The following is a 26427-nucleotide window of genomic DNA, read 5'->3' as shown; positions in this document are numbered from 1 at the left end:
ACTGCAAACATATTACAATTAAAGGTGAAGTACTGGGTTCCTAAATCACATCCCATGCTTTTCTATCTCTGAGTCTTTTATCACATCATTCGCTTTAGCTGAAATGTCCTTGTTCTTTTCTTCTTGGCCAAGTCTTTCCCGTACTGCGAACTCAAATAGAATGCTAGCACCTTCATGGTTCCCATGGTCAGAAGTCATTTCTCTCTCCTATTACTCCCACAGCACTTTAACCACACCCTTACCATAACACGTACCACATTCCCCCTTGTATTTTAGCAACTGATATAAATGACTTATTAATCCTGCCTGACAAGATTCTTTAAATATTATCATATTATCTCTGTTATGCCACACAATGACTATAATTGTATCTGACACAGACCTGGGGCTCAGTAATGGCTTTTGAAAAGACCCTTGATTACAACTGCCATTGTGAACTTCAAGTTCGTAAGGCATCAATAAATAATCCAGACTGCCAATGTATTCATATGCAATGAGAGCTAGAACTGCCAAGGCAATAGGGGGCTCATCTCAGGTTAGCCAGCATATTTTTTCCTATTAGAGGAAGCACATATGGAAAGCTAAATTAGGATCAGAAGGTTGCTTGGGAAGCAAGGAGAATAAGTTGGGCAATTTTCGTGAACAGAGCAACAGGCTAAATGGCTTGATCATAAAACTACACCCACTACAGGGCCAGACTCTCCTGTTCTCAGCTCTGGGCTTCATCTTTGCTTAGTGCTCCATCAATACTGACAAATTTTTCCTTTATGACTATTTGTCTATTTCCACCCTAACTATTCTCTCCTTTTTAAATTTTTTTATCATTTATTTTGTCATTCTCAGCCCTGGCTGCATTTTAAAATCACCTGGAGAACTCTCAAAAACCCTGATACCTGGGCCATTCCCGAGGACCAATTAAATCAGACTTTCTAGAGGTGGGTCTCAGGCCTCAGGATTTTTGATAGCTCTCCAGGTGATTCCAAGATGCAGCCAATGTTGAGAACTAGTACTATATTGATAAAATTTTTGCTTACCTATGTTAATATCACCAAGCAGAAAACAGACAAGTCCAACATTTCCTGCCTTTTTCCCTGATATCATATGTTCTCTCCAACCCCCTCTCCTGAGGATACGTGATCTCACCTATTCTGTAGTGTGTCTACTAATTTAATGCCTAGGTTTCTGGAGACGCCTTGTCTTCACCCAAATGGAAGGCTTTCAGGCAGTATCTCACAGGCCTCCAGTGCAGCACATTGTTAGGTCTATCAGCACAGTAAGGTAGGACAAAATACTTTTAACATATACAACAGGCAGAAGGATTCAATATTTTATTATTACCATCAGTGTTTGACAGAAATGAGGTGGGAGGCAGCTGGAACCAAGAGGTAAAGAGTATATCCAAAAATATCTTGAGTGCTAACTTCTTTGTGGTTCACTATGTGGGTCCACCACGTGATAGAAAAATGAATCAGAAAAAGATCAATCCCTCATGCTGAGAATTTGACGTGGTTCATACGATGTAAACTGTGCTTTGTACCATGAGAGATAAAGATGCTATGAGAGTTGGGGGGATTGGGATTGGGGTGGGGAGTGATTTCTAGCCAGGAGATTATGAGAGGCTTTGTTTATGGGAAAGGAACCTTGTTTATTGGAACCTTTGATTATGGGAGAATAGGTGGCATTTAAGCTGGGCCTGGGAGTCAGGGTAAGATTTGAAGATGTGGGACTAGGAGGAAGGGCATTCTCAGAGGATATGGCCTAAGCAAAGATGAAAAGGCGTGAAACTGCGGAGGATGGGCAGTAGTTCCATTTCCTTCCTACATGGAGGAAAACAGAAGACATTAATATTTGAAATATTCTGTCATTCTGGTAGTTTTGGAACTATTCCCCATCAAAGATTTGGTTAAATCTTGACCAGAAATTATGAGAGTTCAGTTGTCTGATGTTTAACATTCATAATCTGATGTATGTGTCCAAAGGGTTGGGTAGTAGATGCAGAGGCCTCACTCATGCATTTATATATTTCAGTCTTGAAAGGCCCCAAATTAAATTATAGAAGGGAGAAACTGGAGATAAAGAGATCAGCCATTTCAATGGTAGTGATAGTATTTTTCTGTGAGGTGCAATTTTGGTCACCTGCCATTTCCTATACTATTATTTTACCTTAATAAAAAGAAGATAACACCAGCCCTGTGCAAGTTAAGAGTAAAATTTGGGTCTGATGATGAGAAATATCTCTGTTAATAAGAACGGAGCAATCTGTGCAAGTCACTCCTCAGGAGTCTGGGGAAGTGGCAACCTGCCAGCTCAGCTGCACACAGAGCCCAGGCGGCCCCACAGCTGTCTCTCAGCACTGCCAGCAGCCATTACCGTGGCAACGGCCCCTTCCAGGAGAGCAGCTCAGCCCACTGAAACCATCCATCATTTAAAAATCAACACAGATGATTCCAGATGAGATCCTGTGCAACAACCACAAAAATCTTTTAGAACTGTCCTTTCTAAGGACGTAATTCAGACAATATAGACTGTGAATTCGATGGGTGATTCTCAAAATTCAGTATGCTTTGGGCTCATTTGGCGGGCTTGTCAAAACACAGATTGCCAGAACCCCACCCCCAGAATTTCTGATTCAGTGCAGCTGGCTGGGGTAGAGGCAAAGAATCCGTACTTCTAGCAAGTTCCCAAGTGAGGTTGGGGTCACACTTTGAGAACCACTGGGTTACATACTAGCATTGTATCACTGTTGATTTCCTGATTTTTGATTGCTGTACTAGGGTTATGTCAAAGAATGTCCTTGGTCTTAGAAAATACTCAAAGTTGTATTATATTTAGGACAAAGGAGATCATGTCTGAAACTTATTCTCAAATGGTTCATTAAAAAATGTAGATAGAAAGATAAAGCAAATGTGGAAAAATAACAATTTGGGAAATCTGGATAAAGGGCATATGGAAGTTCATTGTGTTATTCTTGTAACATTTCTGGTAGTTTAAAATTACATTAAAATTATAAATTTTTTCAATTAATACAGGGAAAGAAAGTTATAGCAATATATACCATGTATGTCTAATATGGTAGCGAGAAGCCACATATGGTTATTTATATTTAAATTAATTACATTTAAATAAAATTTAACATCCAGGCCCTCAATTGCACTATCCGCACTTCAAGTGCTAAAGAGCCATGTGTATGACTAGTGACTACTATATTAGACAGCACAAGTATAGCCCATTTCCATCAGCACAGAAAGTTCTGTGGAATAGTGTTGACTACAGTTTAAAATATTCTAAGACATGGAAAGAGTCTTTGAAAAAGTCAATGTCCTAAAAGCAGCAATAGAGATAGCAGTAACAGTTTAAGCAGTATGAGTCAGTTGTTTCTAAAATAACAGTTTATTAACTGAAGGAGGCTAAAGAAGAAATATGATGAAATTATAGCAGGTGGATCATAGTATGCAACATATGCATATGCAAGTATCTTTAGCTTTGCATGAATTGGTGACATATTTGCCAGAGTAACTATTCAATATTACTGCTCACACCTGTCATCATCTTACTGATTTTGTCAACAATCCATTGGATGATGGACAAGCAGATATCCTAAATGACCTGGTTCTTCTCCACTCACCCTCTGCCCCGTCCACTTTCCTTCAAGCAAAGCAGGGTCAAGACATAGATGGAAAAATACCCAGCAAGGCCAAGGCTGACCTGAAGGGGAATGGCCAAGACATGGAATATTTCAAACTTGTTCAGATATTTTAACTTGGCTATTGGTTTCATTTTGGGTGATACATCAGCTAATGTGTAAAGCAGGCAAGGTTGTTTTCGCTGCTATCCCTTTTCCTTCTGAGCTTCTTTTCTTTCTCCTGTCTCTTCTTTTTTCTCTCTCAAACAAATGGCACCTTCAAGTTAGGTCGAGTTGTCCAAAGTTTCTGGCCCAAACAGGACTGTCATCTACTCTAAAGAGCATCTTTTTTTCCTCATGTCTTTTGGGCTCCAGCAACATCCAAGTGATAAGCTGACTTCATCCTAAAGTATGAAAAGCACCAAATTCTCCCAAGGTGCATTTGGCTAACCCTAGCTTCCATAATATTCTGGGAGATACTTTTTGAGCATAGTCATCTTTGGGTATTCTCTGCCTGACCCAACCCCTGTCAATCCCCTCTCCATAACCTCTCAGTAGTAAACACACAGATCCACACTGCATCTACACATGTCCATTTTCCCCTCTCCCGCTTCTCTAAGCAGCTTCACACTCCCTTGGGGCTCAGTAAATACACAGCTATTACTTGGATAGAACTCAGAGTGGTTGGAAAAATTGTAAATACCTCAAGCTGTAAACCACAAATTGATAAATATGAGGAATTCTTGTGGGGAAAAAAGCCATACTTCCATTTCTAAACTTCCACTGAAGAAATTAAACCATAGAGCTGGAATTCAAAACTCAGGACATGTACCTCTACTCTAACCAAGCATCTGTTAGAGCATTTAAATGTCCATCTAAGCATCAGACCATTCTAGAAGGTCTGCCCCTCCCCCATCAAAACATTGTTGAAGCATTCTTCTGCAGTAATTTCTCCTTTTTTGTTTTTTTGTTTTTTTCTTAGAGATAGGGTCTTACTCTATCACCCAGGCTGGAGCACGACGGCATGGTCACAGCTCACTGAAGCCTTGAACTGCTGGGCTCAAGCAATCCTCCTGCCTCAGTTTCTCGGCTAGCTGGAACTACAAGCTCATATAACCACACCCTGCTAATTTTTAAATTTTTCTGTAGAGATGTGGGGAGGCGGGGGGAGGTCTCACTATGTTTCCTAGTCTGGTCTCGACCTCCTGGACTAGCAATCCTCTCACTTTGACCTCCCAAAGTGCTGGGATTACAAGTATGAGCAACCACACCTGGCCTCCTCCTTAAAATATATTCGTTTTTACTGAGTTTGCCAGTGGAGGGAAAAACCCTTCCTTAGAAACAAGTTTTGTCAATTATCTACAGATAATCATTCTTAGCTGCAAGACATGGGATCCCAGGTCTTTATAGTTCAATTTATGGTTTGATAATTGGACTTTTAAGATCTCTTTATAGAAGGCTTTTTACCATTCAGCATATTTTTATAAAGACTTCCAAGAGAAAAGGAGAGTCTCACCTCACAGTACTCCGTGATAATGCAGAAATTATCTTGCTCCACAAAACTTGCATGGAACTTGACAATGGCTGGGTGGTCCAGCTTGGAGAGGAGCTGGGCTTCCAAATTGGCCTGCACAGTTTCATTTGGATTTAGTTCTCCAACAGATATTTCCTTAAGTACCTTTCTGCAGTCAAAAAAAATTTTTTTAAACATTTACAGCCAAAAAACACATTTAACAAATATCATCAAGTGGTACAGAGCCACTAATTAATGCCCAGGTTGTGACCTACTCATATATCTGGTATTGCCTATTATGACACTGTGTCTCCTGGTGGGACCTGGGCCTGTTTTCCTGTCCTGCTTCCCCAAGGCCTCTGACCTCCTCATCTGTGTACCCTACAGTTCTATAAGGGCAGACATGGAACTAATCTTGAGCAATATTGCTGGGGTGGCCCTTCCTCCACCTCTCTAGATGTTTCAGTGTCTCTTGGTTTCTCTTATAGTTATGTATTTCTGTCTGTCTCTTTCTATGTGTGTTCACACACACACACACACACACACACACACACATATGTAATCCATCACTCTGTATCTTATTCTTTCTTTGCCTCTTTCCTTCTCTGTCTCTGCCTCTTTCTGTGTCTCTCTTTGCCTCTGTGTATGTATTTACACGTATTTACACACACTTACAGGCATGCTTCTCTCTCTCAGCTTAAAGTTTTCCAAATATATTGACTTAATATTGGTAGGAGCAATATTTATTTATTTTCTTTTTAAAACTATCCTTGGCATATCATACTTTATTACTACCAGTATTTAAAAGGAAAAATTAACTAAAACCATTAATAGAGATATTTAGTATTTCTAACATGTATAAATGAAAGAGCTCATTAAATCCCCAAGCCATTAATGTAAAAATTGTGATAACTCTATGAGGAATAGACCAAAACATTATCTCTTCCCATCTAAAAAAAAAAAAAAAAGAGTCTGATAAACAAATCAATTATAGTACCAAAGTGTAAACTAGACTATTGGGAAAAAATACCTTAGAACACCAATTATGTTTGCAGACACAGTCTGCTGATTATAAGTAAGCATTGGCAGTTCATTAAGGCAAGTTCGGCAGGACCAGCAATAGAAAGCATTTTACAAAAATCTTCCTTAGGAGTAGCTACCTATGCATGTCAATAAAAATGTATTATCGTAGAAAATTTCTTTAGGCCCTTTAACCAGCCCATAGATTAACCATCATTCTCCAGTCCTTCCTAACAGATGCTGACAGATGCCCTTGCCACAGGGAATGCCTCCAGCTAGTAAGCTCTCCTTGACATGCCCATGAACTTCTGCCCTCCCAGTTGAGATGTGTGCTTACCCAAGTCATTGCGTTTATTCCCAAGTCTGCTAATGCCAGTTATGCTCATCATTGTAAATTTATGACTTCAGTATAACTTAAATGAAGAGTGAGCGTGAGAGTTATATCTGCTAGGAAAACTAAGTCAAATGAAAATCAAAAAACTTGAAAATAAAAAGTTGCAAAAATAAAAAGCTGTCAAGTAACTGAAAAGACAGTTCTGAAAAGGTTGAAAATGTGAAAATCTAGTATTCTAAATTCAGATTGTTACAGAAAAATAAATCTAGAAAACTAGGTCCTAAAAAATAATATAATAATAATATATATCTTATGGATGTAGTTTATGCAAAAAAAAAAAAAGATGAAGAAGTCTCTAACCAGAGGACATTGAATGCTGGCTATACAGCCAAAAACTGGAGAAAATGTACAATGATATATTTTAAGTTGATGTAAATGTTTTAATTAATGTCATTTTATTTTAAAATTGTTTCCTTTTTTTAACCAAGTACCAGCTCCAATCACATTGGAGAGAAGAGCTTCTACCATTTTTAAACATGTGATTATACTATTAACTTTTCAGTAATTCAAACAAGCCTCTCCCTCTGTTTTACGATAGAAGAACCATAATATCCTCAGGCATCACCAGAGGTAGAGCTTTCTTCTTGTTTCATATTCAGGCTCTAGAAGTTTTGATATTGCAGTCAGCACACTATTGTATAGTATTCCCCCATACCATTTCTCAGTGAGAGACTACGATCAAAATAAATAAATAAATAAATAAATAAATAAATAAATAAATAAATAAAATTTTAAAAACTCATTACAATTCTAAGTTAGGAAATCCATCCTACAAGCTGACAGCCTAAGTAGGAAAATGTAGAAACTGCCCTTATCCTATTCCGGGGTTGGGTAACATTTGACTTTTTTTTTTTTTTTCCCCAGAGCAGTAAAAGCTAGGTTAAGTTTACATTCTCCAAAAATCTCATAAGGAAAACCTTCTAATCCAAGATGACCATTACTGGGAAGTCACTTCCCCTAAAATTTGAGTCCTTTAAAATTTTATTCACTTTAAATGTTCTCCATGGTCTTCCCATTCTGAACTCATCTCATCCCCAAAAGACACCAACAGCAGGCATAAGCTGCTTCCACAGAGGAGGCCAATTTGCATTAGAAAGGGCAGCTCTGCCTCAGCAGCCTCACAGGCAAGGACTCCACTATGCCATTAACAGGTGTCTTTCAATGTGACTGCAACACAGAAAGCTGGAACACTTGTCTTCCTTCCCCTAACAGGTGTTTTCGCATTGGTTTCAAACAGCCTATTACGCTCCTACTTAATAAGAAGTAGATTCTAGAGAAATGCCTGCTTGGTAACATTCTGTAAAGACTGTTCTATCAAGATTTGGTTTAAAATGACCTAATGTTATTAGGAGTGGCATTTCAGACTGTTAGTATACCCAAAGAAGCTTGACATGACATACAAGACTATGTTTTTTTGTTACTGAAGATTACAAAGCAGCAGGTGAAGCACAATGACATCTTCATAGAGCTTTTTCAGTAATTTACTGTACCCCAGCTAGCATGCAGTTATAAAAGTCACAGTGGTTAAGCATGACAATATAAAGTCTTACAAACCTGCAATATTCTCTTGCTGTGAAGGAACAAATGCTATAAAAAGCTTCAAGATACTTATTTTTCCTTGCAAACACCAACTATTGTGCACCAGAGCATGAGATTTTACATACAAAATGTAACTACCTGAGCCCCATCTGGCACCCTGATGATAAAAGCATAACCCATTTGTCCACAATTTGGCAGATGAAGGGAGAGCTATTAAGACAGGTGATATCTATTATAATCATCTCGTAGATGATGCAGAGACATTCACCTTCCTTGCCTGAAATCATGTCACTGAGCTGGCAGAGGAAACTCTCATTGCACATCACTTAATACGAGATCCATATCAGCCAAAGACAGCATGAAAACTTACCAAGTCAGGGACAGCTTGTTACTTGCCCAGTGATTCCCAGTCTGTCACCCCTCCTAAATAACATGACAGACATTTATTTTATCAGAGCCTCAACTCAGGAGAAATTTCATGACAGTAGCAAAATTAGGCATCCCTTGGAGACGTACTCATTTTGCAAACTTCCCAAGTTACATGCTTTCTTTCTTTCTAGAATCAGCGAACTGACAAACTTTGGAGAATAACTTTGGAAATTCGAGATAACTATGGCTAATTTCATTCCCTTGAAATTGGCCTATGTTTTGTAGAAATGGGGAAGATGATATCTTTGAGATATTCATTAAGGGCTATTTTTCTCCAAATTTTCACATATCTTTTCACATTTTCCCCCATTTAACCAGCAGCATACGCTGCTTCAGGAAAAAGGTGACATCACCACAGAGAATATGAGTCAAACATGTCCTGAGTTTTTAAAGAAAAGACCAAGGCTAAAGAGAAAGGATCTGGAGGAACATATGAACAGTGAGTGGGTGAGCATTCTTCTGCTAGGTGAGAAAGAGATCTTTCTCTAGATCAGGGGAAGGGGACAGGGTCAGAGGGCAGGTAAAAAAAATTAGGAACTGCTGAGCCCTTGAAAATAGTTGCTGTGCTGTCAGGTCCAGAAAGGCAACTAAAAAGAGAACTCCAAGATGGGTAGGAAGGTCTGAGAGGAAGAGACCTGTGCTCTCCCTCCAAAGTAGGGCTTAAAGGATTGCAGAACACCCACATTTTCTTATGTCTAGCAAGGGTAAGGAGCTGCAAAAAGCTCTCCAAGGGGCGTGTAAACAGATGGGCCTAAGAGAGCTCTAGAATCTCCGGTACCCCAGGAAGGCATGGGAAGCAGCAGAATGAGATGCCATGCAGTCAACAGCCATCTCAGTGAGGGTCAGTCAGCTGGTAGAACTGGAAACCTTTGCAGTAGAGACAACAGTCCTTTCCTTTCTGATTTAACTATTAACATTCATTACAGGTAACTAGTAAATACCTACTACATGACTACAGTGTGGTGGGCACTGAGGAGTTAAGATCTCTGCTTTTGTGTCTACTGGGAAAGACAGACAACAGGTAAGTGTGCATGAATGTGTGTATATATCATGTATGGTTGTGTTTTTCAAAACTTCAAATTCCGACGAATGCTGTGAAGTTGAGGTAAGGATGTCTGAGGCCCTTCTGCTTTCAGAACTGTGATCCTGATGTGATCAGCAGCTACTGTACCCACTTAGCCTAAGTTACGGGAAATTTTCATTTCAACTTAAATGAGTAACTTTTTGGCTTTTGATTTTGCTTGTGTGTGTGCGTGTGTGTGTGTGTGTGTGTTTTATCATTTGCCTGTTTTACAAAGAGAGATTATCAAATATAATCAGGAGTTTTAAGATTTTTCATCCCTCTTGGAAGGGAGGAATTATTTTTATCGACTTTCTTAAATGGGAAGGTCTCTTTTTTCTAATTTACAAGGAAACAGTTTCATTATAGAAAAATTTGAAAACACAACATAAGGAAAATATTACCCATAATCCAACATAGAGACCATCAGAATTAACATTTCTGTGTATTTCCTTACAATCTTTTTGCTACATGTATTTCTTAATAGTAGAGACCAAACAGCTTACACAATTTGCTTACTGCTGTTTTCATGAGACATTATGATAGCAGACACTTGTCATTTGTGGCTGCCCACTTTAGACAGCTTCCTTACATTGTGGCAGATTCCTGGGCTGTGAGTCTTGCCTCCCCTGGAGAGAGAAAAACAGACAAACCAACCCTATGACTCCCAGCCTCCCTTGAGCTTGGGTGCTGATGTGTGACCTAGGTTCTGTCAGTCAGCTGCATCCAGCCAACACTTTGATGTGAGTGTGAGCTGCATCAAGAAACAAGGCGGCACAGGGTCTCCATTTTGCAAATACATGTATCATCAGAAACAGCATGGCCCTGAGCTCAAGGGCAGTAGGTCACTTCATTAGTGATGTTCTGCCCTCTAGCCTGCTCCCCCAGCCCTCCTACCACTGCTGTGAACTATCTGTGTTCTATAACAAATCCTTTTCTGCTTAAACTGGCAAAGGGTGGCTGCTCTTACCTGCACCTGGGAGTCCTGACCAACGCAATTATGCATCACAGAAGTACTTTCAGGTGTTACCACAAATCACTGTAAACACTTTGGGGCAATGAAAGCCAAACCTCCAAAGGTCTGGCTCATTTGGTTCATTTTTATTTCCACCTTAGACTCTTCTAATGCATTTAAGACTGCGGTAATTCTTTCTCCATTTACAGATAGATAGAAATTGATGGTGGAAAACATCCTGTTTTAAAGTTATTTCATCTCTTTTAATATGATATATAATTTTCAAAAGTAAAGGGGCATGAAAAAGATATATAATGGCAGAAAGTAATGTTTATTCAAAAGCTGGCACATTGATAAAAATAATGGAAAAGCCAGGAACTAAAGGTACCTAAAGGAATAGCTGGTGGGGAAAAAAAAAGAGTAGAGGTTAGTAGCAAGTATACTACAGTATACTACAGATGGAGTTTCATTTTATTTCTGTTGTTTTTCCTTCCCTTGGTAAAACAAAAGTATTATTTTTATGTCTGTGTCACATTAAAAGACAAAATTATTTTATGGGTCATCACCATACGCCGTAATATGCACTGCTTTTTGTTTTTTAACAATTAAACCCGTAGACCTAGCTTATTCAGGGGTTAGAACTCTCTAATTCATCTTGTCCATTCTACGCACCCCTAATTCATCTTGTCCATTCTACGCACCCCTGATCACAAACATGTAGCAGAGTCTTTGGACACAGCAGGGGTTAAAAGGGCATCATGGTGCAGTGCAGGGATGGCAAACTGTAGGTGCCCATGGCAGACATCAGCAACTGAGGAACAAACTGCCAAAGACTTTGAGAAAGGAAATCTCACCTTTCTGTTACTTTACCATCTATTAACTATCTTCTGTGTGACAAATACCATGCCATGTGCTGGAGATACAAAGATGAAAAAGACAAAACTCCTGCCCTCCAAGAGAGCTCAGTCCCATGGGGAGGCCAACAAGTATATAAATAGTTGGACAGCTTCATGATAAATGATAAAATAGAGCTGGGGTTGGGCAGTGTGGATTCCTAACCTTTCTTTGAGGAGAGAAGAAAAGGCAAAATCTATGGACTAGAGTTTCAGGATGTTCATTTTGCAAATGCTAACTGCTTTATACTTGCTACAGTGCCTTTTCCCTGGGTGGATCTCAAGCAGCAAAATAAATGAATTTATCATTCTTTACTATTTGCCCTGTATAAATCAATATCCAGTAGAAGAGTGTCTGTAATTACCTGAATAGACTATGAAAGCTAATCAGCATATGACTCTTTAAAAAAACTAGTTAATACATTATATTATATATTACAATATTTTATATATGGTATATTTTTCCTTAAACACATACATAAACATACACAAAATCACACTATACATTATGGAATGTGGTATTAAAATGTTACAGGGGGGAGGAGTATTTTTTAAGAGATACATAAAACTGTCAGGTTCATAAACCACTCCTTCCTTCCTTGTTTTCTTTCTTCCTTCCTCTCCACCTGTTTATTCCCCATTTTTTCCAAAAAAAATATTGAAGCTTTACATAGCAAGATCTTTAAAATCAGGGTTAGGAACCCTCCCATTAAGCCATGCTTTGCTCTGGAGGACTCTCTTCATTTGCGTCCCCTAGAAGGCAAACCCTGAGACGAGGATTTGAATGCAAGTAGTAATTTGGGAAGTAATAGGAAAGTGGGGAAGTGAGACCGGAGGGGAAGGAAGCCATGAAAGGGTATATCATCAAGACAGTTACCACTGAGAGCAACTGGAGCTTAATTCTATCAAGAAACTCTGGGAGCTAGTGTAGGACATTAACCTCAGAGTTCTCCTGCCCAAAGGGTGAGGAGTGATGGGGCTGGGATATTAATCTGCCAATTCCCATTGTCCACTGACTAAAACGGCTCCCTGGAAGTATTAATTCTTCCACTCTTCTCCCTAGGCAGAGCACAGGAAATCCTAATGGCTAGAAAGAGCACTCAGGCAGAATTGCATGGCAGGCAGCTGGAGGCTGAGTCCATGCATAACAAAATGTTAAGTGCCCAGGGGATACAGGCAGGACCCCAACACTGTCTTCCACAGGATAAAAATAAAGGAAATTCCTCTCATTTTAAATTCTGGCCTGGTTTCCCTATACTCCTGAAGATGGCTAGTATATAAAGATTCCTAGCCAAAGTAAAATAAAGTGGCTTGAATATTCAGTAATGAAACTGCAAACCAATTATAATCTATAGATAAATTCCATTTACTATGCTTTTCAAGACTGATTTTGTTTACAAATATTTTAGCAGCATGTAAGAGTATTACATACAGATAACAGACAAATAATTAATAATACAGCTAATAAAGAACAAAAAAGAATAAAATTATTTCAGATATTTTTGTTTGGCAAACATGCTATTTCTGGCCGCTGTCTATATTATATTTCCATCTGTGGTGACAACTTTCATGCAGTGTTTCAATGCTGGTACTATAACAAATCATTGCAAGTTGCCTTTTAGTTTTAAGGAGCAAAAGAGGATAAACAAAAATTTTAGGAGTAGGTGGTTTGAAGACAAATATTGCATGAATAAAAAATATTTAATCACCATCATGTGAATTCTATGAGTTTTCCCATCTGTATAAATAAGCAAAATAGAAATGACTTGAGCACATGTCTCAAGGCTGGCAATAGTGCTGGTGCTCCCTGGAGTTCTCTGCAGAGAATCTCTTGTGTCAATGTAAGAATAGAGCTGGTATCCAAATGGACCATGTCCTGCATTTCCCTAGAGGGCTTCTTGGAAGTGACGTGGAGAAAAGATAAAATGTCTGACCGCCCTATTGTACAAAGCCCCTCCCCAAGCACATGACCAAAGAGTTGTTAGCCAAGCCAAACAAAAATGCATGAGTGCATGCTAATTAACTGGGGAGCAACAAAAGTCTGCATTTGTTCAGGCAGTGTTGGAAAAGCTTGTGCATTTGTGCACTCACAACACGACAGTCATGTCTTCCCCCCACCCCCATTTCTAAATCACAGCCGCTATAAAAGCTTCTGGGGCTGTCTCCTAGAAGACTGGAGAAAAATTTGCCCATCCCTCTTCTTTTACCTACAATATGAGTGGATTCCCTTCATGGAGGAGACAGCTTTCTGGAACTTCTTTTTATCTACTTCTCTAAAAGTTCTCTTTACCACCAAGGATGCCTTGGGTCAATTCTAACTTCCCCTTTAAAATCATATATAGCTCCTCCTTGTCCCTGTCTTTCTCCCCTACACCCTGAGACAAATGGTCAAGCAATTCTATTTTTCTTACTTATACAGATGGGCAAAGTCATGGATATTGTGGCTTAATTATTGTGAGAAACACTGATGACTGCCTACCCCACATAGAGTCATCCCCCAACACCCCTAACATCATATGCTCTGGAAAGGAGGATCCTCTCCCTAGTTCCTGCGGTGAATCATAATTGGTCTGGAAAAGATGTTCCTCACTGATAAAAAGAGAAGTATGAGAGGAAACTCTTCTTTCATCTGCCTCTGCATGTGATCATCTGCTTGTGACTCCTTGAACTACGGCAGCCAGCTGGACTCATGAAGTAAGCCACCGTAACATGACTGGCAGAAGCACGGAGAGGTAAGACAGAAGGCACCAACGTCCCTGATGATGTTGCTGAGCTGCTGAATTAGTCACCCAGGAAGTGCCATCTCTCCAGACTTCTTGTTAGGGGGATAAGAGTTTCTTATGGTTTAAGCCAATTCGATAGCATCAGCCATTTCCTGATACTAACACTTTGCTACAAGAAGTAAGAGGAGATGTTTAAAGAAGAGATTAGAAACAGAGGTAGAGAATGTAGTACAGTAAATATTCCACTCATTTGTAAATGCTTAAGGTTATAAAAACCCAAATGATAAAGTTATTTAGGCATAGCTATGCTGTATAAAAAGATTAAAAGAAAGGTAAGCCCTTTGAGAACCGGGTAATGTCTTATTTACTTAGAAAGCAGTTAATGAGTCTCCTAATTTAAAACATGTATAACTTGGCTCTTTTCTATTTGAGCATTGATATGAATCTTTTAAAATTCATGACAAAATGAACTACAGTGAACGACACAGAAATGAACCTATTGTGAGAAAAAAACTGGGGGATAAATGACTAAAAATTGTTATTAGTACATTTCAAAACTAAAACAACATGATATTCATTTAATTTGAAAACATAATTCAAAATTATTTTATATAAAAAATTTTAAGTTATTTAAAAAATCAGGGTTCAAAATTATTAAAATTCCACCAGTGTTATACTTCTTCCTTTAGGTGATGATATAGAAGTAATAATAGCAAACAGAAGATAATCTAAAACGAGAGGCAAGAAAGAAAACAGTAAAGCAAGAGGAATGGATAATTCACCAATCAAAAAATATAAAGATTTTAAAATAAATACTGAGTTGAAAAAGACCAAGAAAAAAAGAATTCTTAAAATATTTGGTTTTCACTCTCTCCTGCCAAAAAAGAAAATAAAAAGAAAGTATACTTTATAAACAGGAATAAATATACCTTTTTCTATAGTTCTCTAGTGATAGGAGAGAAAAAGGTACTAAAAATGCAAGTTTATAAAAATTTGCTTGCTAACATACGTGCTGGAATAGCTTTGATCTGGAAGCTGAATTACCAACGGAAGCTGATAATAACATTAGCATAGACAAAAAAAATGGCAGATATTCCTACCTGGAAAAAGGGGTTTGGCTCCGATGTTTCACAGTATCTCAGAGAAATGATAACACCCATTGTAATGGCGTGGCCCAACAGAAGCACAAAGCTACCCAATTTTCTTAATGTGTTCCCCATATTCAGCTTCTTTTCCAGTTTTGAAATGTATTTTATGTATTTGTAGAATTTTAAAGCTGGACAAGACCTTCTAAAAGCAGATAATCAAAGCACCTCAACCCATTGAAGTCCTGGGACATTAAACAATTAATCCAAGGTCACAAAGCAAGTTACAATGGAGCCACCTTTTACCTCTTGAAGGAGGAAACAGACCATCAATTCTGAAGAATGGACTTTTGTCTCCAGATTGAATGGTTTTCCCTTTCTGCTGTTAGTATAGAGATCTTCAGTGTCTAATGAGTAAGACAGTCTAAAATTTTTCATTTTTCAAAGAACAAAAACTCCTGACACCTGCTTTCTTCCCTTCCTTAGCACTTAAGTAAAAAGAAAAAATCAAAAACAAAAATCTTGTCGTTGTGATTGGAATAATGATTTTGCTTTCGATGAGGCACTAATGACTCTATGTCTGTTCTTCATTATCATTTGAGAGTTACAGAAATCACATGGAAGCCAGGAATATTGCCAATTATAGCGCCACAGATTTGGAGGTTTGGGGAAAGACATCATACAGAAGAGGGAGGCAGCGTTTCTCAGGACTTACTCTCCTAACAGGGTGGTGAAGTCTACATTTTGAAGTTGTTCTAAGTACCACAACCCTGCAGGTATAATTTTGTGTTTGAGGGCCAGTCTTTTTAAAAGTTCAACTGAGCAAAATTCATTTGATTTAAAATTGTTAAACAATGGAAAAGTAGTAATATGTCTTAAAAACAAAAATAAATATTGATAACATAAGACTCTAGGCAGCAAATCACTCATTCACTCCCTTACGCTTTGAAAAGTTCTGAGCTTATAGCAAAGATCCTACTTATGCAGGCAAGGAAATTAAGGAGCATAACAATATTAATAAGGATATAAAAAAATTACCACAGATAATTTGGTTAGCTTCTGTTACAATTATTATATGCTCCAAATTTAAAATCAGTGTTAGGCTATTATTCAAAATGCAATATTCAAATGAATAATTCATTCCAGGTTTATATTTTGAACATTACAGAAAAATACAAGAATTGCAGATTTCAGTGAGATAATCAGATGACCATAAAATCAAGATACAGAAACAAATTGAGTTTTAAGAAGCAACAAAAGCTGATTAGCTCCATTTCCTTGACTAGATAAAAATGAGAAAAGATAAACACTGTTTAAAGTAAAATTAAATTATGATCTAGGCAAGAAGTTGTTTAATAAAATAAAAATAAAAAATAAAAAAATCTAGAGTTTTAATGATATAAATTTCCTTAACCTTATTTATAACAGTAGTAGATTGGCTGTCTTAACAGTAAGACAGCCAAAATAGCAAAAGTTTGTAATTCTAAATTTCAATCTCGATTTCATCATCATGGCAAGTGTAATATGCGGGCTTGAGCTACAACTTTCTGACTATAGGACAAAGCAAGTTGTTACTGAATTTAAGTTTGAGATGGAAAGCGAAGAAAATGAAACCCTGTATAAGCATACTTCCCTTAGAGGGTTTAAACAACTGATGCTGGGTCTTTTATTTTTGCTGAGTTATGCTTATACCAAATAAAAGTCTATTTTTGTGCACCTAAAAAGTCAGGGCTTAACCTACCAAGAGAGCTCAAAGTAGAATCTACTCCTAGGAAGGATCTAGTTTCCCTGAATGACAGCTTATGGATTTAGTCATTGATTTGTAACACACACAAAGTCACCATGGACTGTGTGAGAGGAGGGGGAGACAGGGAGAGAGACATGGCTCGCCTGTCTTTGATTACACAGGCTTGCTTTTTTGGAGACAGGAGGGTGGAGGGGAGCCTGGCTAAATAAAGTGCCTTGGACACTTAGCACTTGCTACAGTCACAGAGATGCTTTGTGGTTTCTCCCGCCTGCTCAGGTTGTCTACAGGAGCTCGGCAGCAGAGACATCCTCCTCAGGTCATAATGTTGAGTCAGGGACACTAAAAGAAAAAGAGGCTTGAGCATGGTTTTCTATGAGTTTAGTTTCCAGAGATTCTGGAATTTGAGGATAAATCAAAATGTTTTCATGTTAATATGATCAAAGGAAAACATTATTAGAATCAAAAAGTGTGATACTTGAATAAGTCTCAAAGAAGGGACACAGGGTCTTAGAGCAGTGCTTCTTGAATTTTTTTGTGCATACAAATCACCACAGGATCTGTTCAAATTCTGCTTCTGGTTCAGCAGCTCTAGAGTGGGGCCTAAGAGCCTACATTTCTCAGGTCCCAGGTGATGGCTGCAGCTGCTTGTCCAGGGACCATACTTTGAGTGGCAAGATTGAGAGCAGGTAGGGGTCCAGAAGACTGCCAGGGCTGAAAGTGTTGAAGAGCCCCAGTGTTTGTCTAGAGGCTTGGGGCAGAGGGTGGATTTGAAGAGCAGACAACAGACAGGGAATGTGTCCCCCTCTACCACCCAATCTACTCACCCCTCCCTCCTTCCCAGCAACCTTGAAATCTCATTTGAAAACAAAGAACTGGGAACAGCTGCTAGTCCAGCTCCATCACCTTACAGATGAGAACACTGGAACTCAGAGAGGCTGCAAGAGTGGATTACATGCCCTCCTGAGGATATTCCACAGCCAGCACTGACGTGACCCCAAAACTGTCCGTTTTAAAATACAATGAAGGAAACCTTCCTTACATTTTAACCCAAATTCTTTAAACTATAGTTTGCACTGGTTTCCTCTTGTTCTGTTCCCAGTAATGATAAAGTACAGCTGCCCAATGACCCTTTGAACATTTCTTATTACGTAATTTATTACCTTAATGTATTCACACTCAGCCTCATTTCACAGACAATTTGATATAACTTATATAATACAACAAAAAATTAAGACCAGCAAGCATAGAACACAAATAGGGAAAAGAACACAAATATGCTGGCCAGAAATTATTGCTATGATTGAGCTTCAAATTTAATTCCAAACTTCTTGAAAGGTATTTTTATTATCACTATTAATATTATTGCTGTCATTGATGGTAATGTAATAGATACAATTCTTGCCTATTACAAGGGGTATTTCAATCTTTAGATCCTGAGTGTCATAAGCCAGTTTTAATTTTAGTCACATAACAGTGAAGATGTTTCCCAAGGAGAACATCAGTGGTTCTATTAAATAAAATTCATTCAGAAACAAAATTCCAACTTACATATGAAATAATGCACTTTGATGTCTAACAAGAAAAGCTTCTCAACTATTGCTTTAATTCCAGTTTCTAAATTCAGTACACATGTACGGGGCACCTGATCTGTGGAACGTACTTTACTTGTCACAGGCACAGCCTGTGCCTTCAGGGACTTTGCAATCCAGTGGGAGAGCACAGACAAATAACTAAAAGCTGTAAGAAACCGTCATGCACCTTAAAAGGATGAAATCAATATTCTAAAGAGGTAATCAAAGACCAAGATATGAGATAATCATAAGAAAACCTCTACCCACTAAAATAGTGATACTGGTGATGATTATGGCAATAGTAAGTGCTATACGTGAGACAGTTATTTGGCACCATGTACAGTGCCAGGAAACTATTAAAATCCTCTTGAAATAAAGAAACTAAGACACAGATTAAGACACAGAGTCTGTTAAGTGACAAACTACACTCAATAATAATGAAACTGGGATCCCACTTGTAAATCCTTTTTTTTTTTTTTTTTTTTTTTTGAGACAAGTCTCGCTCTGTTGCCCAGGCTGGAGTGTGGTGGTGTGATCTTGGCTTACTGCAGCCTCCACCTCCTGAGTTCAAGTGATTCCTGCCTCAGCCTCCCAAATAGCTGGGATTACAGGCATGCGCCAACATGCCTGGCTAATTTTTGTATTTATTTATTTATTTTTAGTAGATATGGAGTTTCACCATGTTGGCCAGGCTGGTCTTGAACTTCTAACCTCAAGTGATCAGCCTGCCTTGGCCTCTCAAAGTTCTGGGATTACAGGCATGAGCCACTGCACCTGGCCCCCACTTCCAAATCCTGGGCATCTCACTATCACACCACTATGGGATGCTGCCTTCTGAGTTTATGATATCAAAGTCCAATGAGCTTCACACCAAGAACACAACTCAAAAATACATCTCTGCACAAGGTTGATAGTCTGAATAACCTGGAAAAAAGGGGAGAGGCAACCTCCTGCCCTCCCCATCCCCAAGGCACATGTTCCAATTTTTATGAAAAGCATTTTTCAAAAATTGTACAGCAATAATCCTGACACAAATCGTTGGCAATATTGAAGAACTGATGATTGAACAGGTGGCTTGTGAAAGTTTAAAATATAAAGCAGCGGCCAGCAGGAGCTCACATGGGCTTATGGAGAACATGCCAAATTAACCTAATTTCTTTCTGTGGAGGGTTATTTGATTGGTAGATCAGAGAGAAGCAATTAGCTGTGGTATATTATGATTTCAGCCCATCTGATAAAACATGTTAACATGTCAGAGAGAAGAGTCTGTGATATCCTCTTCATGTGGGAGAAAGGCAGTCTTCATGTGGATTCATGGCTGGTGAACAAGCAGACCAAATATGCTGGAGTCTTGTGTCTCAGGTCATTTTTCAGGTGGTACTTCCTAATGCCATTGAGATCCCTAACAATATCCTCACCTACATTTTATTAATGAGTTGGACGAAAATCTAAAGACACATTTACCAAGTTTGTAGAAGACACAAAGCCAGACAGCATAATCAATAGACATAAGGGAAAGTGAACTTTTCAAAATGATTGAAGAAGCTGAAACATGAGCTGGAAATCAACAAAACTAAATTTTGCAAACTAAAACCTGAAGTTTATAGTTAGAGTCAGGAAAATCAAATCCTCAAATCTAAGATAAGTGACATCTGGCTTAAGAGCAGAATGGCTCATCTATAAAAACTCTGGGGAGAGTATGTGGGAAGGGGAATACTTCTTCCCCCATCACCCCAATTCAATATGAAACAGTATGTGATTGCTAAAAGAGCCGATATTCCAGGCTGATTTTGAAATGTATGAAAGATTTCGGTATCATTACACTTGATTCCATCATACCCCTGGTGTTCAGGCCTCATTTCAAGGGGAATATTGTCACCAAAGTTAGTTCAAGGAATGATTTTAAGATGTTGAGAGGTCTTAAAACCAACTTATCCAAGGAACAGTCAGAGAAACAAGGAGATCGACAGAGCTAATGTATTTCAAGGAATAACTTGTGAAAATGTGCTAGGAATGTTTTCCTTGTCATTCATTTAAGACTTAAAACCATATAGAGTCATCCTTATTTTCCCCATTTTACAGATAAGAAAACTGAGACTACTAGTTTAGGTAATTGTCCAAAGTAAGTGGAAAGACTGAGATATAAATACAGGAGGTCTGACTTTAAGACCAAAGCTCTTTCTACTCATTATTAATGTAATCTTTAGCCAGTGTTTAAATTTCAACAATAACAAGAGAAATCAGACTAACAAGGGCATGATAACTATGTTGTAAAGTTCCTTCCTTGTACATGCCCGGGTTTTCATGCGTTTGTGCCTTCACTTATGCTATTTCTGCTGTCTGGGACACTCTGTCTCTACCCTTTCTCTGCCAGATTTATATTCATTCTGTAAGTTTGGCTCCAGTGTTCACTCTTCCAGAATGTCTTCTCTACTCTATAAAAATAGAATAAGTGCATGTCCATCTAGCATGCCTGCAAGGGGTTGAAAATGCCTATTTACATTCTTGTTTGCCTGAATGGTCCATAAGCTCTTTGAAGGCAAGAGCCTTCATGTCCATAAAGATCACATGTTCAATTTAGTTTTTATTTTTTGTTCCTAATAGTTTTATTGAGACATAATTCACGTACCATTAAATTCACTCTTTTCGAGTGTATAATTCAGTAGTTTTTAGTATACACCCAGAGGTCTGTAACCATCAACACTGTCTAATTTTAGAACACTTTTATTATCCTTATTATGGATTGAATTGTGTTTCCCTAAAATTCATATGTTGGTCTCAACCCCCAGTGCCTCAGAATGTAACTGTATTCGGAGATAAGGTCTTGATAGAGTCGATTAAGTTAAAACTAGGCCAGCATAGTGGGCCCTAATCCTATATGAGTGTTGTCCTTATAACGAGAGGGAGAGACCACAGACACACTTGCACAAACACAGAAAGGTCGTGTGAAAACAGAGCAAGGAGGTGGCCATCTACAAGCCAAGGAGAGCAGCCTCAGAAAAAAACCACCCTGCTGGCACCTTAATCTTGGACTTTCGGCCTCCAGACCTGTGAGAAAATAAATTTCTGTTATTCAAACCACCTAGTCTGTGGCATTTCATTATGGCAGCCCTGGAAAACTAACACAGTCCCCAAAGAAATCCCGTATCTATCAGCAGTCACTACCCATCTCCACTCTCCATAGCCCCTGGCAACCACTTTTCTTCCTGTGGGTTTGCCTGCTTGATATTTCATATAAGTTGAATCACAGAATATGTAGTCTTCTGTTACTTCTTTCACTTAGCATATCGTTTTCAAGGTTTATCCACACTGTAGCATGTATCAGTATTTCATGGCTTCTCATGGTTAAATAATATTCTATGGTACGGATATACCACTTTTTGTTTATCCATTTATCAGTTGATGGACATTTGGGTTGCTTCCACCTTTTGGTTATCATGAATAATGCTGCTGTAAACCTTTGTGTACAAGGTTTTGTGTGGATGTGTTTTTATGTCTTTTGGGTATGTACCTAGGAATGGAATTGCTAGATCATATCAGTAATTTTGCATCTGTAGTAAATTTTCTGGCTGGTGAGTTACTCTATGATTTCCTCAAGCTCAAGGATAATCATTTTTTCAAATACTACTTTTATGTCACTCTCTTGCTAAAGATCTTACAGCTCTTATATTCCCCATCAGACAAAACTTATTAAGCCTCAAGTTTAACTATCAACTGTACCCTATCTGGACTATTAATCGTTACTTCCAAACCTGACCCAGCTACCTCCTCTATTCATGATCCTATCTCTGTATCCTTTTTCTTGCTTCTATTCCCTACTCTGTCCCCCTCCTTTCTATCACATCTGAGAAAAGGACAGATGCCCTCCAAGAGTTGTCTCGTATTCACAACTCAGAATTCAGGGCAGAGCGAAGATGGTCCTGGAATGAACAATAATCTGCTGAATTATCTTAATTAACCACAGAGTAAGGGGCTTGCGTTAGATGACACAAAAACTCCATTCGGGCTAGATGTGGTGGCTAACAACTGTAATCCTAGCACTTTGTGAAGCCAACGCAGAAGAATTGCTTAAGTCCAGGAGCTTGAGACCAGCCTGGGCAACAGAGTGAGACCCCCTCTCTATAAAAAGTAAAAAAATTAGCTGAGGATGGTGACATGTGGCTGTAATTCCAGCCACTTGGGAGGCTGAGGCAGGAGGACTGCTTAACCCTAGGAGTTTGAGAGTGCAGTGAGCAGTCATTGCGCCACTGCACTCTAGCCTGGGCAACAGAGCAAAAGTCTGTCTCTTAAAAAACAATAATGATTTTTTAAAACTTCATTCATACCTAAGATTCTCTGATTCTGTTGAGAGATTATCTTCATCAGCTGGGCCCACCCTGCCCTGAGATCCCTTTACTTCCATTTCTCTTGCCTATCTTTAAGTACTTGGGTACAGTGAATGCCTGAGTCTCCTACTACAGCATTAGTGGGGACAGGTTGGAGCCTGGAACTGGCCGGAATAGAGGAGATATGTGGTGGTCCCTTTCCTCCTTGACAGTCAGAGCTGTGGAGTCACATCTCTACTAGCACCACGACTTGTTTAATCAGGCTGTGGTGCTAAATCTCTAAAACATGATGCTGAGTGCAAGAAGCCAGATGAAAACAGTGCATACCATATGGTTCTATGTATTTCAAATGCTAGAAAAGACTTATCTATAGTGACAGAAGCATATCAGTATTTGCCTGGGTTTAGAGGAGGATTAGAAGGAGCACAAAGGAACTTTTTGAGGGTGTAGAAATGTTCTATGTTTTATTTCTGGTGGTGGTTACCACAGTGTGTAAATTTGTCAAAACTATTAGAAATGTGCACTTCAAATGGGTACCTTTTATTGTCTATAAATTATTCTTCAATGAAGTTGGTTTCTTTAAAAGTTAGGCTACAGTAATGAGAGGGCAGCAGAGCAGAGAAAGGCTGCAAAGGCATTTTTAGCCTTTAACCTGGAAGGTTCTCGGGTTCAGATCACAAGGTTGAGTACCTTTTGTGGCGATCAAAGTTCCAGAGATAATAGGAGCTGCCATGTACGTCTATTCCCAAGTTACACAGCAATATGAAAATTACTCCACAACACCGTAGTTACACTGCTACACACATGTTGTCACCTTAAATTGTGTTCCTTGGTATGGGGAATGTTGTTGCCTAACAAGTTTTGTGTGCCTCAGCTCTTCCCCTAAAATGTAAGCTCCTAGAAGAGGGTTTTGGTTTTTTGTTTGTTGGTTTTTTTGTTTTTTTTTTTTACTTTTTTTTCACTTGCTCTTTGGTGCCTAGTGTTACCAGGGCCCATTGAATTCATTCATTATCAACTCAGTTATCTTTTGATTGAACATGGTGTATGCTACAGTCTGATCCCCTGGACTAAGAATTGGGTGCTGATGACATCAAGAATCAGGGGCCTCAAGAAGGCCACTGTGGTGGTAGCAGAGGCAGCAAGATGGAGTTCCTGGGCAGCAGTACCATGGGGCCCGGCGCCAGTGATGGCAGGGAGGTTGTCCTCAGTCTGGCCCTCCAGAAATCCCTGGTGAATCTGTGACCCACCCATTAAATTTATAATAAATTCCTTTTGGGCTCCGGTCAATATGCTAAGTCTTATTTTGTTGCTTGGAACCGACAGACCTGATAAGATAACAGAAAGGAGAGTACATATGTATTAACATTCTTTAAAGTAAGTTACTTTGTGTAGAACTGGTGAAATCTTGTTTTCTCTTTCTCAGAGAAAAGCAAGAGTAGGGAAATCAAACAGAGGTAGGAAAAATGTACACATTGTCCTTGAGAAGAGACCTGGTCATTTTAGATATAGCCAATACCAAGATACATTATTTGATCATAAGGCAGAATAAAAATTAGATGGGGTCTACCAGGTGTAGAAATAGCATAACATCTCCAGAAAGACTACCTCCTGCCCTACCTGCCCTACATTCTACCCATGCAAGACTTCCTTCTGTGGCAGATGGGCCAGCTAAACTCAACTTGACATCACTTAACGAGGCAATGTCCTCCTGACTGTGATTCTTGTCTGCTAGTGCCACTTCTGCAGCCTAGAACAGCATAGATCATGTTTACCTCTGAATACACTGCAGCTCTTCCGATATTTAAAAAATCTTTAGTTAAGGCAATGGTACTCAAACTTCAGAGCGAAACAGGACCCCCAGGATCTTGTTTAAATGTAGATCCCTAGGCCAAAGCATGGAAAGTTTGATGTATAGTAGGTTTCAGCTGGGTTCTAGGAGCTGTAGGTCATTCTGCTACAAGTGATTTATGACTTTCATTTTGAGTCCCTACAGTATGCCCAGTTCTGGATGGGTGACTGGGGATATAAAAAACAAACAGAAATAGACAGTTCTCCAAGGAAGATATACACATGGCCAATAAGCACATTAAAAATTACTCAGCCTCTTTAGCTATCAGGGATATGCACATCAAAACCACGAGACCACTTTACACATACTACATACTAGGAAAGCTAGAATGAAAAGGACAAATTATAAGTATCAGTGAGGATGCAGAGAAATTAAAACCCTCATACACTGCTGGTGGGAATGCAAAATGGTACAGCCACTTTGGAAAACAATCTGGGCAAAGAGAAGACAGTCACATGTGATACTGTTTACCAGTCTTCAGAATGAGGAATGATATCCACCCAAGAAAAGGATACTTTCCATTTGATTTACTAAATTTTGGACACTGCCTAGATACTGAAGTGGAAATTCCTTTTAGATCTCTGAAAATATGAGACTAAAAACATTGATGAAAGATCAAAGCTACAGATGTAAGCTTAGGATCACTTGCTCTCAGGTAATAGGAAAACTTGGGAAAGTAAGTAGAGTGAATGTGAAACACACCTACACTTAAACCATCATCCTTCACCCCAGAGAATGTTTTGCCAGATAAACTTGGAATGTATTAATAGAAGGCTAAATTTCCTTGATGAAAAAAGCAACCAGAGCCAGTTAAGGGCAAGACCAAACATATTTTCTCTCACTAAAATTGGCCTCCAATACCTTTATGTTTAAAACTCCACGTGAGGTTATACAGATCTGCTCAAATGAGATAACTTCACCCTTGCTCATTGCTTTTAGACCCGTAGAGCCAAAATAGTTCAATTATTCTGATTGCTACTGAACTACGCCATACATCTGTCTTTTAACAGGGGCTGCTTTAACTGCCCTCCCTCCCCATGATATCCATAATATTCTGTGTTCGAGGCCATAGAATTGGCATGGTACCTGTGCAGTCACATAGGACCCAGTGCTTAAAAGAGTCTCACATTTGGATTAATGCTCTGTTATCACTGGCTTGAAATTCTTAATAATTTTTTAACAAGGGACTATGCATTTTTCACTTTGTATTAGGCCCCACAAATTATGTAGCTGGTCCTGTCTGTGTTAGTCAAGCATAAAACCTATTTACAATTGACTCTTGCTAAACTAACCAACATCATTCTTGGTCACTGGATCCATTTTCCTTTTACATATTCTATTAAGTGGGGTAGGGCTCAGTTCTGTTAACCCTCTATGTGTCTGTCAATATAGTAAGTTCTCTGAAAGGGATGCAAGATGTTAGTTACAGATGGGGAAGTCAAGGCAGCTACAGAAACACTTAAAAGAACTAAAACATCATCTGTCAATGCAAATGGGAGTCAATTGTGTGCATACTTTGATAAAGTCCATTAAATTCACATACTTCACCCTATGTGGATGGATCTTAATTTGGCTTCTTGAAAGGGCTATATGGAATAATTAAATGCACACATCTGCACATTGAAAGGGCATCAGTGAATGGTGTGCCTCTGATGGGACTTTCATTACATGTTCAAAATCAGGTTTTATTTGTTATGGGTTA

The 26427-nt window shown here is 38.8% G+C and overlaps 1 protein-coding gene across 31 annotated transcripts in view; it reads right to left on the bottom strand.

Moving 5' to 3' along the window:
• LOC105490389 (NIMA related kinase 11) overlaps window positions 1-26427 on the bottom strand; it is a 310323-nt gene that overhangs the window by 253266 nt on the left and 30630 nt on the right. For 30 of the 31 annotated variants that reach the window (XR_011619681.1, XR_011619682.1, XM_011755916.3 and 27 more), the window contains one exon: window positions 5139-5304. The exons of the other annotated variant lie outside the window; for it this stretch is intronic. Coding sequence is in view for 26 of the 30 variants with exons in the window: in XM_011755916.3 (XP_011754218.2) it covers window positions 5139-5304 (166 nt within the window). In the remaining 4 variants the exon portion in view is untranslated. The remainder of the gene's footprint in view (window positions 1-5138; window positions 5305-26427) is intronic. 31 annotated transcript variants of the gene reach the window in all.

The sequence above is a fragment of the Macaca nemestrina genome, chromosome 2 (assembly GCF_043159975.1).
Source record: "Macaca nemestrina isolate mMacNem1 chromosome 2, mMacNem.hap1, whole genome shotgun sequence".
In the NCBI taxonomy this organism is placed as follows: Eukaryota; Metazoa; Chordata; class Mammalia; order Primates; family Cercopithecidae; genus Macaca; species Macaca nemestrina.
Note: the sequence above shows the minus strand (reverse complement) of the source record. Positions and strands in the feature narration are given on the sequence as shown.